General features: G+C 36.2%; 1 protein-coding gene across 4 annotated transcripts; it reads right to left on the reverse strand.

Annotated features, from left to right (window-relative positions):
* Positions 1-840: 840 nt before the first annotated feature.
* Positions 841-11,553, reverse strand: LOC149003028 (nudix hydrolase 2-like). 4 transcript variants are annotated; one of them, XM_089136740.1, is made up of 11 exons: positions 11,363-11,553; positions 11,035-11,228; positions 10,792-10,956; positions 7,879-8,108; positions 5,183-5,248; positions 4,748-4,885; positions 4,132-4,209; positions 3,696-3,746; positions 3,549-3,583; positions 1,997-2,105; positions 841-1,264 (listed from the first exon to the last, which is right to left on the reverse strand). In XM_089136740.1, exons 3-11 carry the CDS (start codon positions 10,949-10,951, stop codon positions 1,064-1,066), a joined length of 1,068 nt encoding a protein of 355 aa, XP_088992866.1. In that variant the 5' UTR covers positions 10,952-10,956; positions 11,035-11,228; positions 11,363-11,553; the 3' UTR covers positions 841-1,063. The 4 variants fall into 4 exon arrangements, with proteins under 4 accessions (XP_088992866.1, XP_088992867.1, XP_088992865.1 ...); XM_089136741.1 differs by having other exon boundaries at positions 10,792-10,923; positions 11,035-11,553; XM_089136739.1 differs by having other exon boundaries at positions 11,035-11,553.
* Between the last annotated feature and the right edge of the window lie 5,572 nt (positions 11,554-17,125).

Raw genomic sequence — 17,125 nt, forward strand, 5'->3', positions numbered from 1 at the left:
AAAAAAGATACAGAGAGAAGGGGGGGCAGCTACCAACCAAGAGGAAGACTGGAAAGAAGAGGCGAGACTTCAAAAACTAACAATCAACCTATTCCTTGGAGAGTCAACAACTAAGGGATGGGGGAAAGAGAAGAGCCTAAATGAAACATCAAAATAAATGGTATTCCAAATCACATTTCGAGAACGAGATTTGAAAATCCATCTCCTTAAGTTGTACTCCCACCACAAGTGGTGGAAGGTGGTAGCAAAGACAAGCTTACCAATTTGATCGTAAATAGTGGCACCAGAAAAGCTTCTTAGAATCCAATTCCAATCTTGGGGTGAAACCAAAAGAATGTCTCGATCAAGGCCAAATAGAAGCAAGGGCTAAGGTCCAAATAGAACGGAGAGGGGACAAGAGAATAGAAGGTTGTCTAGATCCTCTGAACCATTCCAACATAGGACATGTATCATAGACAGCAAAAATGCTATTTCCCTCTCATCCTTTATTTCTAATGGCTCTTGGTCCCCCTCTCCCCACCCTATTCTCGCACAATTTTGAAACTCCCTTCCCCACCTCTTGACCTTTACTTTTGACCTCACCGTTTAGCTTCTTATCATTGAAATTAGTCTTAATCCTTCTAGTATTTTCACTTCAAAAGAATTTAACATGTCAGATAATGTCCCAATGTTTGATATTTTGTTAAAAGAAAACAATGAAACCTTTCAATATCAAAAGTTTTAGACGAACAGCTTTGTTTGATGACAGTAGGATAGAGGGAAAGGAAGCAAAACTTTCATACTAAACTTCTATAATCATCACTCAATGTGACTAATATGACTGAATAATATCAAGAAGAATCAACAATGAATAATTATTCTCAATTGTAATCATGCGACTCCAAATCAAGAATCGACAATGAAGAATAACAGTGTATCTAGCAGAAGAGCAATTTCTGCACCTTGTCCAGCAACATAGATTGAGTAAACTAGGGAAATTTTTCCCCATTCCCTTGAAGGATAATGCAAGTAGACAAATTATTCAATATTAGATTGTAATTATGCTGCTTTCAAGTAATGCTCATTAGGAGCTCGGGCCTAGGTTCAGGTCATGGGTGTTCAAGTACAAATCAAATGGGGTTTCTCCAAAAGGTGAATCTGTAAGCACTGGAGAAAACCCTTTATACCCTTTATCAGTCTTTGCAACGCAAATATCAATCAAGTATTTTGCCATCTGATGTTTCTGGACAAATGGTTGTGCTGCATATTCCTCAATTGGCATCCACTGGAAGAACAAAAAACAGAAGAGACATTCTTAGAAGACTTCTAGAGGTAAATGTCTCTAGTGTTTCTACCATTACTGAATAATATCTTGAGAATGTGTGAGGGGAATAAACTGTCCTCAATGCTACACATGGTAAATGAAGGATCATTACAATCATGCTACTATTATAAAAGCACAAATGAAAAGACATGGCTATATTTCTCTTTCCCAAAATACCCTTGCCTATTCAATCTCATTAGATGTTTAAATTATTTAAGAAAGATGTCCAAATTTGTAATTATCATTCATAAACACAATATTAATATTAATTAATAATATAATATAATAATCATCATTAATTGAGCATGAACTCAAAGGACATGGTTACATTTCTCTTTTCCAATATAGTCTTGCCTATTCAATTCATTAGATTTTTAAATCATTTAAGAATAATGTCCAAATTTGTAATTACAACTCATAAACACAATATTAATTAATAGAATTATATAATAATTATCATCTAAAAATCAATTCAAAGAAAAAACATACGAATTAAAAAAAAAAATCATAAAAAAAAAAATTATATTCGAAAACACATAACACATGCTTTTGCACGTGCATTGTCACTAGTTAGTCCAAATAAGATAACACATTGATTGATGCAATTTCGAAAAATAGTTTGTATTTCCACATGGTTTGAGGCTTAGTCTCTCTGTACTGTACATATGTAAAACATTGTAAACTATAAATTACCTTTGCTGCCTCAATTTCAACTTCTTGCTTCTGGATATCATAGGAGAGGGGCCGCATCATGCAAACAAAGAACAAATCTGACTTTCCAAAATATGCCTGGTGACTTTGCCTGTAGGTGGAAAAATAATGTCAAAGCACTAATCAAGAGTGAGAAAGATGCGAATGTAGTAATCCCCTTAAAAACTCTACTCTCTGCCCCCCCCCCTTCTTTCTTTTTTTCTCACACACAAAAAAGAAGAGAGGTTTGTGCATGTGAGTGTATGTTGGTGTGGGTGAGTTTATGCAATGTTACCGTGTATTCCTTTCATCTCTTGGGATATATTAGATAGCAGTCATTTCTCATCCCCCTCAATTTGGTTTCCAGAACCAAAGATGAAAACATCATCCTACCATATGAGTGTTTTGTGCAGAGACAGAAATGTCTCTTCCACATAATGAATACATTTTCCCCCTTTCAGAAGGGCACATAACACCCCCCCCCCTAAAAAACAAATCAATGAAAGATGGAGATTTGAATGAGAAATTCAAATTAAAACTGATGGCTGCTACGAGTTCTGTGTGCCTTTCCCTCCTCTGATTTTTCTCTTAATTCTTCTCTTCCAGTTCTTCAAATTTCTATTTTCTTCTCTCATAACCTGCTCTGGTGATAAAGCCTACAACATCAGAATAATGAGGAAGCCTTTGCTTTTTCTTTTTTCCCTTTTCCTTCGAAACCTTTACTGATAGGATCTAAATTTGGATTGAAGGAAGTCTACTCACAGGTGAATATAGTCCCAGCGTATTGGTCCCATATATTTCTCCCTTGGAAAGCTTCGTAGTTGGATTCAGACCTGGTTTTTATCCTACCACCAGCAGTATTTTCAGAGCCTGAGTCGACGGCTGCCTTCTACTGAGAGCTGGGTTGCTCGAGGTCTTTCTGGTTTTTAGGTTTTGTAAGCTGTTTGTCTCAGGTAAAAGAAGACAAAGGTCTTTTGAATTACAAGGACAAGTGATGTTATTTGCACAAAACCCAGTGTTTTCTGATGTTATTCTGTACATCCCCCTTCTAAATGATCTAATTCCAATATTACCCTCCAATTTAACATGTTATGATCCTTGCTTCTTTGGGAGTTTAGGCATTTTACGACTCAGCTTTACAACTTCGTAATAAACTAATAATCACCATTTGCCATCCTACTATAAACTTCTGTTTATTTACAGTTATGCCTCTGGTTAATTCGAAATTTCACTGACACTGAGTTAGTTAATGTTTGAGTGGGCCTGTTAGACTACTGACCCTATAAAGGTCAACCCAACTCAAATTGCATCAGATGTACTCTACATGTGGCCCCACCATCTGAAACTACACAGTAATACCAGTAAAATAGTCCATCAAATTGGGACCCCAAGATATGCTTCAAAAGGACAGAGAAATTGAGGGCCAAGATATTAAACATGAGGCACTTTGCGAATACAACTATTGCTGAACTGTAGGAAAAGAGATATAGCTAAACTTCTTAATGAGAATAACAACAGTCTATTCAAGTATATATATGAGATCAATCCATTCTACCTGAATGCTAGTACTTCAACAAACTCTGCATCAATCTGCAACATGAAGGAAGAGTTTCAGCAGGATATAATCCTACGATGTATGTTGAAATAACTGAAATTCAATATTTATTCAAAAAGCTTGAAATAACAGTTTTTTATTACTTACTCCTGTCTCTTCTTTAACTTCCCTCACAGCTGCCTTACAGATATCCTCGGCCTGATGAATGAATCCAGTTACTAGTGAAAAATATAGCATACACCTTAAGGCTCTCTCTGGTTGCAACTCAAGGCAAATTAAGGAATGTGAAATTAACTAAAGAACTGAAACAGCCATCATGATTTCATTACTTTGAAAATATGATAATGAAGGTTTTCAACTTTCAAGTCAATTCTTATTTTCTAAAACCCAAGGAGTTTGGCTGAACAGTGAAGTAAAAGAAAAAAGTACCATATTTAGAAAGATTCTGGGTGAGTTGCACACCAACCTTTTGTACTGATAAAATAAAGAGTTTCCATTTGATTATTGTTCAGATGCATTTCCCTCATTCCATATTTAACCAGAGAACCAAAAAGAAGAAGTTTATCAAATCCAAAGAACATACCTCATCAACAACCCCAGTTGGGAACTTCCAAACACCAGTTCCCCCAAGCTTGCCACTTTTCTCCTGTAATACCAGGATCTACCATTTTGTAGATCCAAAATAATGAGGCCATCATAAGGAAATCATAAAAAACAATATACTCGGACCTTATCTTATCTATATACACTACACTAATTAAAATAGTACAACCTAGTGAGTATATGAAATGTAAGACAGTCAAGAACAGACAGGTCTTTGTGCACAATAACCACAAAGTGGGATATCCAAAATCAGGTTAGATGGGAAGTAAGGATTTGTACACTTCTCTTGACCAGATAAAATCATATTTTAGGGAGACAGCCAACACCAAAGAAGAATAATTTTTAGATTAGTTATATGGATTAAATGGATGTAACCATACCCATCAGGGTTATGGTATCTATCTGTGCCTTCCACTTAGCTGCTTCACAAAACATGAAATACAACAGATTGGATGGTTCCAATAATCCAATTAGCTGTTTCACAGGATTCAGCATATATTGGCTCTTAATCTCGAGTAAAAATGAAGCAGAGAGCCATTTTGAGTTCTGTGTTGATTTGTCCAGACACTATGAGACTGTAACAGTAGATGGAGTACCTCTCTTTTATCATTCATCACAAAAGCACCAACACCAACTCGGTGTGAAGCATTTACAGGTATAGTATGAGGAGTATCAGGGATCCAAGAAACAAGCATCAAGTAGGTTGGCTCAGCATGGTGGTACCAGAAGCCCTCCTGCAAAATTTAAATTGAAGAGATATATATAAGATCTGATGAAATTCGCATGTAACTTTTGGAAAAAAAAACAACATAACTGATAGTAGTTATTTAGCAGCAGAAATGAAAATATCCGAGATGAAACATGACATATATTGAGACTAAAGGACCAAATATAGCCCAAAGAGAATGACAACAATGAGAACTTGCATTTAAAGTTACTCATCTGCATAGTAAGCAACATAAAAAGACAAATAGTTAATACAGCTTCAAGATGATTTTAATAAGGATGAAAAGAGACCTCTGTCGAGATACCTTAACAGCAGCTTCAACAAGATTAACGAGTTGAATTGGCAGTTTAATCCAAACACCTTTCTTACCCTGCAAAAGGGTATCAGCAGTTACTCAATAGTAACAACAGAAATGAAACTTGAGTAACTTATACAATCCATGTCTTTAAAGGACAAATAGGAGAAATTCAAGCAACAGAAATAAGCAAATTTTCAGGTTTCAAAATCACTAATCCAAAGGAGTAATGCATGTCTCATGACTTTATCAAACCCATGAGAAACTTAATAAAGATGACCAAGAATCTGCTTTTGGAACAGGTTTCATGCCTTTCAGGACAGGGACCAGTATCTAATGAAGCCAACCTGTAACCAGGCATCAAGATGGTAAATCCATGGCTACCTTAAAAATCTTCCAATATCTATATGCATGTTGTCCAATACCATATAACCCAAGGCCACTACTGAATGCCACCTAGATGCATCTAGGTTTACAAACTTTCAGAATTGAGTTACCAGATTCTAGTAAAACTGAATCCTGGAAAAACCATAAGCTGATGACTTAAATAAGATATTAGGAAGAGAAGACTATGGTACAGAGAAAGAGAAGCTTGAACAAGATACAGTAGACAAAGCATATCAGTTTCAAACAACATATGATTGACAAAAAGGAAATCAATAAGCCTTTGCTCGGTTGTTAAACGGAATCATATGCTTTCCACTTCCAGTACATGAGGCAGTTGGTGGTAGGACCAACTCATCTTCCATCACTGACACATTTCTAATTATTGTACAGACATAGAACAACCTTGTTTGTACTTGGAAGAATTTAGAGAAGATTAAGATAGAGTAATAGCTTGTTAGAGTGAGACATTTATTTTATTATTTATAGAGGGAAAGAAGCACTACAGATAAGGTATGCTATGATGTTGTCTTAGATTGATAGGAGCATCAACTAGGAGACAATAACCAGAATCCAACCTTGAACAGGTGGTTAGAAAGGTCACAGGTTTCAGATCAAAATTAGGGCTAGGGTTTAATATGTCGGTTATGATAAGTTGATGTTGGGGAATCTACAGTGAAGATTTAGAATTTCATCGCTGATTTTAAACTGTTGGAATTTAGGTTTCAGCAACTTTAGGTTGGGATTTCAGGTTTTGGAGAAGTGATTAAGGGAGGAATCTAGGTTTACAACTGGATTAAAGCTGGAAGTATCCATTGAGTTTTACCAGGTTGGTGATGCAAATTGAATGCAGGTATGTAAGGTTTGGCTGGCTGAACTGAGCTGGGTGAATTTTCGGCCTTCATCGGAGAGGTCTGAAACAGAGTCGTCCGTCAGGTTTTAGTGATTGGATGGGGCAACAACTAGACTTGCGTATCCCTTATGAGGCAGTGGGTAATTTGGTTGGAAATTGAGAGGGTTTTCATGGTTGGTTTAAGACTATGGAAGATTTAGGATTTGGGGGGAATTGAAAATTGAAGGGATAAAACTAGGGTTTGGGAGTATTGGAAGATTATAAGAAGAATTAAGGGGTTGCGGATTAACAATAACTTACAGTTGTACGTGGGAATCCTTGGCAGCTGCTTGTTACATCAAGAACTTGAACAACAAGTTGATCTTGGGAGAATTTGGGAAAGATCTTTAAAACAATTTAAAGTAGAGCTTTGATTTGAACCTCTTGGACCTCACACCACAAAGATCGCATACCAGTCCCATCAACCTAGATCAAACACGATATTCAATCTTCGATGGAGAACACAAGGTGGCAGTAGCTTGCAAAGCAACTTTTGAAAATCTTAAGGTGTCCTCTCGCCTTCCAAGATTCCCTTTATTTGCAATACAGCCCAAGGGCCTGCAGCCTTGTAATTAGAATCCTAGCCTAAGGCTGAAAAAAAAAACACATCTCCTTTGAGAAACATGGAAGGTGGGATTACAGAGGCAGCAGATCATGTGACTCATTAGTGAGTCACATGATTAATTAAACTAATTGAAAGACATGTTAAGTTGAACCATTGGTTCACCAGCAACTGCTACTAACAAGACAGTCAGGCTGCTTCTTCTTGTTCTTCTTCTTGTGGGGTCCAGGTCTTTAAATCTACTTCATGCTAGGTAAGGCTGCTTCATAGGTTATATCTAGCATGCAGATAAAATAAGCCTGGACAACAACCCCCCTCAAGTTGGTGCATGGATGTTTACAGGCCCAACTTGGAAACAATTAGACGGAAACACTTAATAGGTAGGCTTTTAGTAAAAACATCTGCCAATCGGTTCTCAGTGATAATGGGGTGTAGTCTAAGAGCATCTTTCAATTTTTCCTTTGATGAAATGCCTATCAATCACAACAGTCTTGCTCCTATCACGCAGGACTGGACCTCATAAGTCACCCATGAGCTACTCTTAGATAATTAAGAAGCATATTTATCCAGATAAGTTCACGTACTCCTTGGATCATTGCCCTGTATTTGGCCTCAAAGCTTCACCAGGTAACTAGATATAACCCAACAAAGGTACAATAACATAAGCTGGAGTGACAGTCATCAGTAGGGCCAGCCCACTCTCCATCAGTAAAGGATTCTAAGTTCAGTTCTATTTTTCAAGAACAAGTTACAGTTTCCTGAAGCATACTTTAAAAACTGTGAAATTTACCATTAATAAAATAGGAAACACTTAAACCTTTCCTACCAATACATAGATAAAAAGAACAGGAATTGATGGAATAACACCTGTTGCCTCCATTTTGATATTGAAGCTCTAAGAGAAGCAATGAAAGACTCTGAATCCATGGGGTCCTTCATGTCCACAATGACACCTCCGAAGTCATCCTCAACTCCATGAAGTAGTTCAACTGGTTGTGCTCCATTTTCAGATACAACATGCTCCATGGCTGAAGACAAACTTACTGGGAGTCTGATGTGTCTGTGTTTCAGGGGATTCACAGATTTAACCTTGACACCTGAAGTTAAATCCAAAAGTTATTAAAGGAATAAAAAGTAATAATAATGAACTATGACACTACAGTACATCTTATGATAAATATAATGCTTCTTTTTCTGTAATCATATTTGGATTTACACTAATTAGGCACTAAATAATATTCATGCTTAACTACTGAAAGAGAGTCTTAATATGGACCCTACACTGGAATAACTAGCAAGGTTCTACCTACAGGTCCTACAGGACTTCAGGCATTTTAACATTTAGGAGCGGATTTTATGCAGAAAGAACAGAAACCTAAAAGCACACTTTTGCTAAAGAAAAGCATCATGCGACATTATTTTGAAACATGCCACAGAAAGCAAGTCATTTATAACTGAACGTCTTTTCTTTTAGCAGTACAATGGGCAGAAAAGCATAAGGTTGATATAATAATGTGAAATGGAAATCAAGAACCCAAAACATGATAAAAGTACAATATCAGTGGAAAACCATGACCAGAAAGCAATTATGGAATTGAGGTACATCTGACAATAAGCAAAAATGAGAAGAATCATTTCCTGTCCTAAGCAAGATGGAGAAATTCTGCTGCATGAAAATCAAGATCCAATCATATGAAGAAGTATAACAAAAACCCAAAAGTTCTGATAAAAAATTTTAGATGTTAGACACCACAAACCGAACTAAAGCCTCATGGTGTCAAAAAAATTTTCTGTTAATATAATTCTTCTAGTTTTATGAATTCCAAAAATTGGATTCCCTGCAACAAAATTATGAAGAAAACTATGGTTAATATCAACTGGATGGGCTCCACTTATACATGCTGGACACTACCAGCTCAAAAAGTCGGACTGTTTCTTCCCACAGAACTTGATAGAGTCAATGGCAGAATATAGACTAGATGACTAGACCATTAGGTTAATCATGCCCTAATTGTTTATCCTAATGTTCCTCCCAGAAACTGGAGTAATGCTGTTCTTACACTGCCTATCTAATCAACCATCTACCAACCTGTGTTCCAGATTTTTGTGCTGTGGTCAATGTTCCCCAGAGTTCATCCTCCTTTAATGTTCCCCAAAATGTCTCTGGTTGTGTCTACCATGCTTGCAATCATCATTCCCATGGGAAGCTTGATCCTCATGAGGTATGGTGGTACCTTACTGTGATTCTGCTACCTATAAAGGTTACAAGCATATCATCCTCAAACCAGGCATATTCTAGTTACTAGGGATGTAACCTTCCATGAGGCCTTGGCATACTATTCATAATCAACTCTTCAGGACGTGACTAGTGAAGACGTGCAAATTATTGTTGCATCTTTACTGCAGCTCCTCCATATTATGTGTTGCCTCTTCTTCCAATATTCTACTTCAAGGGTAGCTTGTTCAACGTCAAAAAGAGCAGGATTTGGATAAACTCCCTGGGAATCTTAATGCCACACTTCAGCGGTGTAACTCTTGGTTTGTTAAACAACAGGTTAAGAAAATTTATAGTGGTCTTGACCAGTCAAACCTTTATGTCTTCACTTGAACTCCTAAGAAGCACTGCAATCTATTGGGAACCAAACACTTCCTGTCTATGTGTGAATCAAAGACAATATACAAAGAAATTGCAATATGGAAGCAAAGCACAACCACACGAACACCAGCAATTTTTAACGTGGAAAACCCTTCAATATGAACGTAAAAACCATAGCGCCTAGCCCAGCGAAAACTTCCCCTATACGATGAATAATGGGATTACAAAGTAACAAACTTCTCAAGCTTTGAACCAAGTTAAGGATATTACTAACATAAACAAAAATGCAACCAGGTTCTTTCTCACCTCAATAATGCCCAAATAAAACTTTCAACAGTTTAGATATTACTTCCAAGCTGTTGGCAACAAGAGAACATGAGAGATTGCAAGAAACGGCGCCACATGACCAACAAAGAGAAGAAAATGCTTGCTGTAATTTTCTATACTTCTTCTCCAAGAGAAGCTCCAAACCTTATTAACGGCTTCAGTCAAAAGCCTCTCCAAAAGTCAAGTTAGAAATTTTTTTCCAAGACCACTACTCTCTCTCGTAGAAAGAGTAACCATCAAACTCCACTACCTCATTTTCATTCCCAAAAGGAGAGTAAATTCACATCCACTTTACAAGAAAGTGAGTACATCCCAAATGGTCACCTCATCATGGCTGGACCCAACACAATCCACTACCACTACGACACTTTAACCCATCCCATTGCCATCCTTTGACCAAAATCCTATTACTCTGGCCAGTAAGAATTATTCTCCTCTTGAATCACCTAAGATGCGTCTATACTCTAGAGTAGCTGTAGAAGAACTCAGCCAGACTTTTCTTTTAAGTTAGTGATTGTTCGTGAAATATTACAATACTGAAATAATTCCACATTGATAACAAGCCGACCAGAGATGTCGCTAATGTTCTCATTATTATATTCACAACAATGTCAAACACCCGCCAACCTCATTTAGGGGGGTCTTTCACTTTACCAAAAAATGAGCGATTGGAAGAAGAAAATCAAGACATAAGGCATGTCAATGGCACAAAATCCAAAAGTAGTACATAAAGAGGATGATCCAAACAAAAAGCGAGACTGCGTGACCGAAGAAAAGGAGAATGAGTTGCGTAAAAATCTGCGACAAATTAAATGAAAATAAAGTGAAATGGAGAAAGCATACAGCTCAATACATACCTTCGGAAAGACCAAAGTGAAATCTGATTCTGCTGAAACTAATTTCCCTTCGAAGCAGAGGTTTCGTCAGAAGAGACGGTAAGCAATTGAGATTTCCGGAAACGCAGAGATTTCTGGACTTCAAACAGGTCACTGAAAGTGCAGAAAAATACCTGAACATAATTTCTTCAAATAGAAATAATCAGAGAAACTTAAACACCTAGAATTTAAACCTCAACAACTGGAATTCATCGTATCTGTTACCTTTATTATTAAATCCTTCTTGTGCTCTTTTTATGATAAACCTCAGAACATTGAAGAATGAAATTTGAAACAAGAAATTTCCTTAATTCTCTCCGCAGCGGGATTACACAATGCGTAAATTAAGAATACCCAGTTAACAGTCGTTGATCCGCTTTAAGATAATGTCTTCATGTAGCTCCGTTTGTTCTTCACTTCTAATAAAAAAATCAACATCGAAATTGTCAAAAAAATGTTCCAATGTTGAAAGAAAACATCAAAGAACTTCGGAGTATCAACATTGAAAACATCATTTGTAAGAAAGTTTGAAGTGTGACGCAGGAATTTTCACTTGATATGGTGTGCAGCAGGCAGGAATCAAGCGAACCCAGAAATTGTCCCAACGTCGGTTGGGATCCTAAAACTAATATCCACCACATCTTTCTCGTGTAGTCGTGTTACGTCTTACGTGGGGGCACAGCCGCACAAGAGCATTGGACCAGTGGTGCCCGTACCCGGCATGCACCTTTACGGCGGGCGAAGATGGCATGTTCATCGAGTAAAAGGGGAAAGAGAAAAATAAATGCATTTGGAGGAGAGATTTGTCAATTCAAAGATTCTGGATCCTCTAAACTTATTTGTGCTCAAAATTTAATCCGAACCGATCCTTATAGCCTAAACCGATCTGAACCGAAACTTAATGGAATGTGTTTGGGCTGAACAACCTTAGCTCGAACCGGTTCTAGCTCAGGCCAGCCCGTTGAATCCATTATAAATAAATAAATTTAAATTTAAATGTAAAAGAAAAGAAAAACCCCAAGTATCCCTTGTTTGCAAAGGTGGGGTGGGAGGAAAAAAAAACATGTGGACCTATGTGTAGTGAAGTGAAAAAGAATGAAAGGAAATGAAAGGATTTTGTGGAAGAATATTAATTGTAGGGTCTCACTTTTTACTTTTTTACATTTTTTCACAAAATCCCACACATTTTATAGGGTTTTGAAATGGCTTGGATTGGGAACGTGGGTTTGCCACCTCATGTAACTAAACAAATTACACTTTTAGGATTTAAAAGAAAAGTAAGAAATGTTTGTTTTTTTCATTAATTTTTCCCCCCTTTTTTTTTTTCACCCCACATTTATTCCAATAAACAAATGCAGCATAATTGTGTTGCTTTGGAATATGCAAACAGCAAGCCTATCAAAGCCTTCACCATTTGGAAGATAGGCTTAGTAAATATTTAACAAATGTATTATCATTTAAAAATCTTTTAATGCTTTATTTTAATCCATCTTTACAAGTGCCAGGAGGGGGAGGAGAATAAGTAGAGACAACCCACTAAAATTCATCAAAATGTCAGATTTCTTTTGTATATTAGTTATATAATTTTTTACTTTATTGTGAGAATAAAGTTTTTGGTTTTGAACACACAACACAAGTGTGCTCCATGGACAGCACTTTGTCTTCCCTGACATCAAGCCAAAAAAAAAACCCCCCCCCCCCCCCCCAACATTTCGGGGATTTTACGGCCGATAAAACTACAAATTATATGGGCCCATAAGGAAAAATAATGAAATATTAAAAAACATCCCATCACCTTAACCCTGTGGCCCCCTATAATTCGTGGTCAATAGCCGTCAGGGGAGCATAGCATCAGGGGAGACGATCTAGACTCCTCCTTCACCGCACAATAAAGTGGGACCCAATTGCAATGATGACCAAATGAATTAGAGATAGGATCCTCAAGCACCGTTTATTTGCTGGAATGAAGGTGGGGGTGGGAAAAAGTTTGAAAAAACAACTTTTTTTTTCACAAAATTCCAAAAGTTTGTGATTTGTTTGGTTCATGGGGTGGAAAAGCTGGTAGACAAGCCTTTTAATACATAATATCTTGTTTGGTGAAGTGGCATGCTAATTTTCCACTCCATGTCTTTTCAAAACCCCACGAAATATGTGGAATTTTATGAAAAAAGTGAAAGACAACAAAGTGAGATTCCATTTAATAATTTTCCACAAAATCCCTTCATATTCTTATCTTCTACCTCACCTCATTACATACTAAAGTCTACATTTTTTTTTTTTTCGTTTTTTTTTTTTACCCAACCTTTGCAAACAAATGGTGCCTTAGTGAAATTTACTCCTATTATATGATAGATAAATGTTTGAAAAACACATAACCCAATCTTGACGGATATAAAATTGGGACTCAAAGAAAATGACTCTCATCCATTTGAAGGTAAGGGTATCAATTGCGTAGCTAAACTGTTTAACCGAACCAAACCATGCCGTCTCAAACTACACCGTACCGCACCATTCAAAATTCGGCACAGTTCTAGTTTCAAGTACTCATATCATTGGTATGTACCGAAACTGTACCAAATTGGTATTGTACCATATTAAAGAATATAAATATAATTTTACAATAAAAACACTTTACCTTTACCCTATATCTAATTTCATGTTTAACTTTTTCGTTTCGTCTTTCACTCCTCATCTTAGACTTACTTGCTTTGTTTCTATTAATTGGATTTACTTGCTTTGTCTCTGTTAATATTAGACTTTATTGATTGTTTGATTGCAATTACATTAGGATCATAATGAACTAATAACAAAAGTGGCATGAGTTCATTCGTACAAAAATTGTACCGCACTAGATACCGTGTTTAAACCATTTTCCTTAATACCAAACCGTTTTTGTAAATACCTAAACAATACCGTGTAAATTCGGTATGATATGGTTTTGGTTTTCGATATTCAAATGTAGTATCATACCAAATTACCAAAACTGTACCGATTGACATCCTTAATTTGAAGCATGGATCTTCAATGGGAATGCAGATCCATTATTATTCACACATGATGAGTGGGAATTTTCTAACAGGGCGCCATATGTTGAGTTGGCATCCTTTATTTACATAGAGGTTGTGATTCCGTGTGACCCGAAAGAAAAGAAAAAAGGAGGTTGTGCTTCTTTGATATCTCTCTATCACATATTTAAGATGATGACATACCTCTAGTCTATCTTGAGAGTCTAAAGAATAGACCTCCTCCTAAATACATTATCAAATAATGTGAAGAGAATATAATCCTCCACTTTTGCATGTAAAAAATCTCAAATTATCAACTTTCTAAAAGAAAATGACCCCTATGATTTTTTTTTTTAAAAGACCAAATACCAATATGAATTATTAATTAGGCATTGCATGGGCCACGCGATTAGTGAAGCATGACCCTTAGCTTACCTCGATGAAAATGGTTGTCACATACCCACAAGGTAATGAAAATGATATTAAAAATCTTAACTTACAATAACCATATCATTAAAGTTAAAAAGGGCATGACTCGACATTAATGTGACAAATATGCATCACAACCAAGTCTACCATACAAACAAAAAACCTATCACTAGAAAGCCACTTTGCTTAAAAAAAAAAAAAGAAAAAAGAAAGCCACTTTGCAGTTATTAAACTTTGTAGGTCTTTTTGGAATCTTGTACGTTTGTGTTTTCTCAATAAGGTTAGATAAATTTTCTCCTCCTTTTATGTGGTATTTTATGGTTTATGCATATAATAGAATGGTCATTGGTGTTATTATTGTATTAGTGTATACCAAGAATTTGAAGGTCAAAATTTTATTTTTGGTGAAAAGAAAATTTATTGAATAATAGAACTAGTAAAAAATAAAAACTCACTAGAGATGGGTAACTACAGTTGGAAAATCGTTTTTCTTTTTTTACTTGATTTAATTTAATATAAAAAATGGATTAGTCGGCTTTTTATTGTGATAAATATGAAAAAAGATAGCGACACAGTGAGAATTGGATCCACATCCTCTATAATTCCCTTCCCTACAATTCCTTGCAATTTCCTCATAGGATTGTGCTATGTGGCATTTAAGTAATCCAAAGGTTATCCAACAAACTAGAATTTAAATAAAATTCAAATTTATGGGTGGGTTTAAATAAGATTTAAATTTACTTTAAATTGGATAACATTTGGATTACTTGAATTCCCTGGCACAATCCAGACAATTATGAGAGTGAGGACGTGGATCCGTGAGAATTGGTTAGCAGTATATGTATGAAAAACGGATTCACATCCTCTGTAATTCCCTTCTCTACAATTCCCTGTAATTCCCTCATAAAATTGTGCCATGTGGCATTTAAGTAATCCAATGGTTATCCAATTTAAACTAAATTGAATTTTATTTAAACCCACCTATAAATTTGAATTTTATTTAAACTCTAGTTTGTTGGATAACCTTGGATTATTAAATGCACAAGGAATAAAGAGGATGTGAATCCATGAAAAACAACTATTCATATTAGAGCTTGAAGACAATGACGGAGATTTCAGTAAATCCTTTTCAACGATCAACGATCAAACAATCAAACAATGAACGAGGAAAGCCATGGAATATCGGTATTCTTTGTCTTTAAGCTTCAAGGACATCCCAAATAAGTATAAAGAATGAATGACTAGAGATATAAGATCATAGACAATATGCCACAATAAAATGTAGAAAAATCATAATATGTAATTGACCTGAGACCTGAGTGAGAACAAGATGAAGGTGTAGAAAAAGAAGAAGAAAAATAGAGAATAAGAAGAGAGAAAATCCTCCAAATAGAAGTAAGAAGAGAGAAGATCCAATGGTTATGAATAAATCTATTAAAATCAACGGTTGAAGTTTCAAATGTTTTGCTAGTAGGTTAACACAGTTGTCTCCTTCAATAGTTATGATCTTTGCTCTTGCTCTACCAGATGAGGCCTTGTCCATTTACCACATTCTGAAGGAGGACGAATTTTTGTTGGGACAGCAGCTCAACCTTGGGAAATCTAGTATTGTGTACAGTCCAGGAACTCTAGAGCAATCAAGACACTCCGTCTCCTTCATCCTTTAGGTGAAAGAAGTATCTTTGCATGTCTATATTGGGTGTCTTCCTCCTTTGGTCGATTCAAGAGACAGGTTCTCGTTTACATCACTGATTGTATGAAGGACAAGCTTTCAAGATGACATGAAAAACTCTTATCACCGGCAAGTAATGAAGAACTTATAAAGGCAGTTATACTTCGAGCCTCCCTACTTATACTATTTTTGTCTTCCTCAACGGTATCATCTTTGAACCCCGTGACCTAGTTGTGAAAATCAAGTTCAATCATCAGTTGTGGAATTGTTGGAAACTCTCCCTGCCCCTCCAATGGCTGAGTGTAGCTCTCCACCCTTGCTTCGGTCATAGATCCTCTACTTGGAATCTTCTTGCTCTAATTTGATGGTGAGTGGGACCTTGTTTCCTTGAAAAATGGACATGGCTGATCGTTTGGGATGCGATGGAAAAATTTGTTGCAGCCAAGTGCATCATTTTCGGTCTCTCTCGACAATGGCGATTGAGGCGGAAGCTATTATGGCTTGAGATTGGCTTATTACCTGAGGTTGCAACACCTTTGGTTGTTCTCAAATTGTCTCCCCGTCAATTATGTGTTGAACTCCACTTTTGCTTCTCTCAAGTGGTGCTCAACGGTGGAAGAAATATAGAGCCTGAATGTTTTCTTTCAATCAGTCTAGTTTATCTTTCTTAGAAGATCTAGTGATCTCCTTGCGGATTATTTGGCATTAGGTGATCCATGATCGTAAGTTTATGATGTATAAATCTTGGTGGATAGTTCCACCTTCTTTCGTTTTGAACACTTTTGCTACGAATACTTCCCCTGCTCATTTTGAATAAATTTTCAATTCCTCTAACAAAAAAAATATAAATATATATATAAATTAAGGAGTCATGTATTTTGAGTTTATACCATTGAGAGAAGAGGGAAATGAGGAATTGGAGTTTTTTATTTTTTAAAATATAAATTTATTGATTACCAATATATATATTTTTTTTTATCCAACTTATTTCTATATAAATTTTGGCAATGAATTTCTATGTAATTACTCTCTAATAATGTTTTTAATTCAACGTCCATGATTCTTTGATGAACAAGGGAGCACAGAGACAAGATAGTCCTAATTATTTGATTCAACGACCACGAATAAGAGAACGACACGTTCCACTATCCGACCTAATAAAATACGTTAAAGAACCCTAGCGCTTGTTCTTACTTCTTACCCAATTTCA

This window comes from Hakea prostrata, chromosome 10, assembly GCF_041222555.1.
Source record: "Hakea prostrata isolate BN-2017 chromosome 10, UWA_Hpros_2, whole genome shotgun sequence".
Classification (NCBI taxonomy): domain Eukaryota; kingdom Viridiplantae; phylum Streptophyta; class Magnoliopsida; order Proteales; family Proteaceae; genus Hakea; species Hakea prostrata.

Coding starts and splice junctions, on each gene's coding strand:
- LOC149003028 (XM_089136740.1), bottom strand. CDS start 10,951: ATGTTCAGGTATTTTTCTGCACTTTCAGTGACCTGTTTGAAGTCCAGA. Junction 3,584..3,695: donor AAGTTAAAGAAGAGACAGGA/GTAAGTAATAAA, acceptor TTCATGTTGCAG/ATTGATGCAGAGTTTGTTGA. Junction 2,106..3,548: donor GTTGAAGTACTAGCATTCAG/GTAGAATGGATT, acceptor TTCCACCTACAG/GCAAAGTCACCAGGCATATT.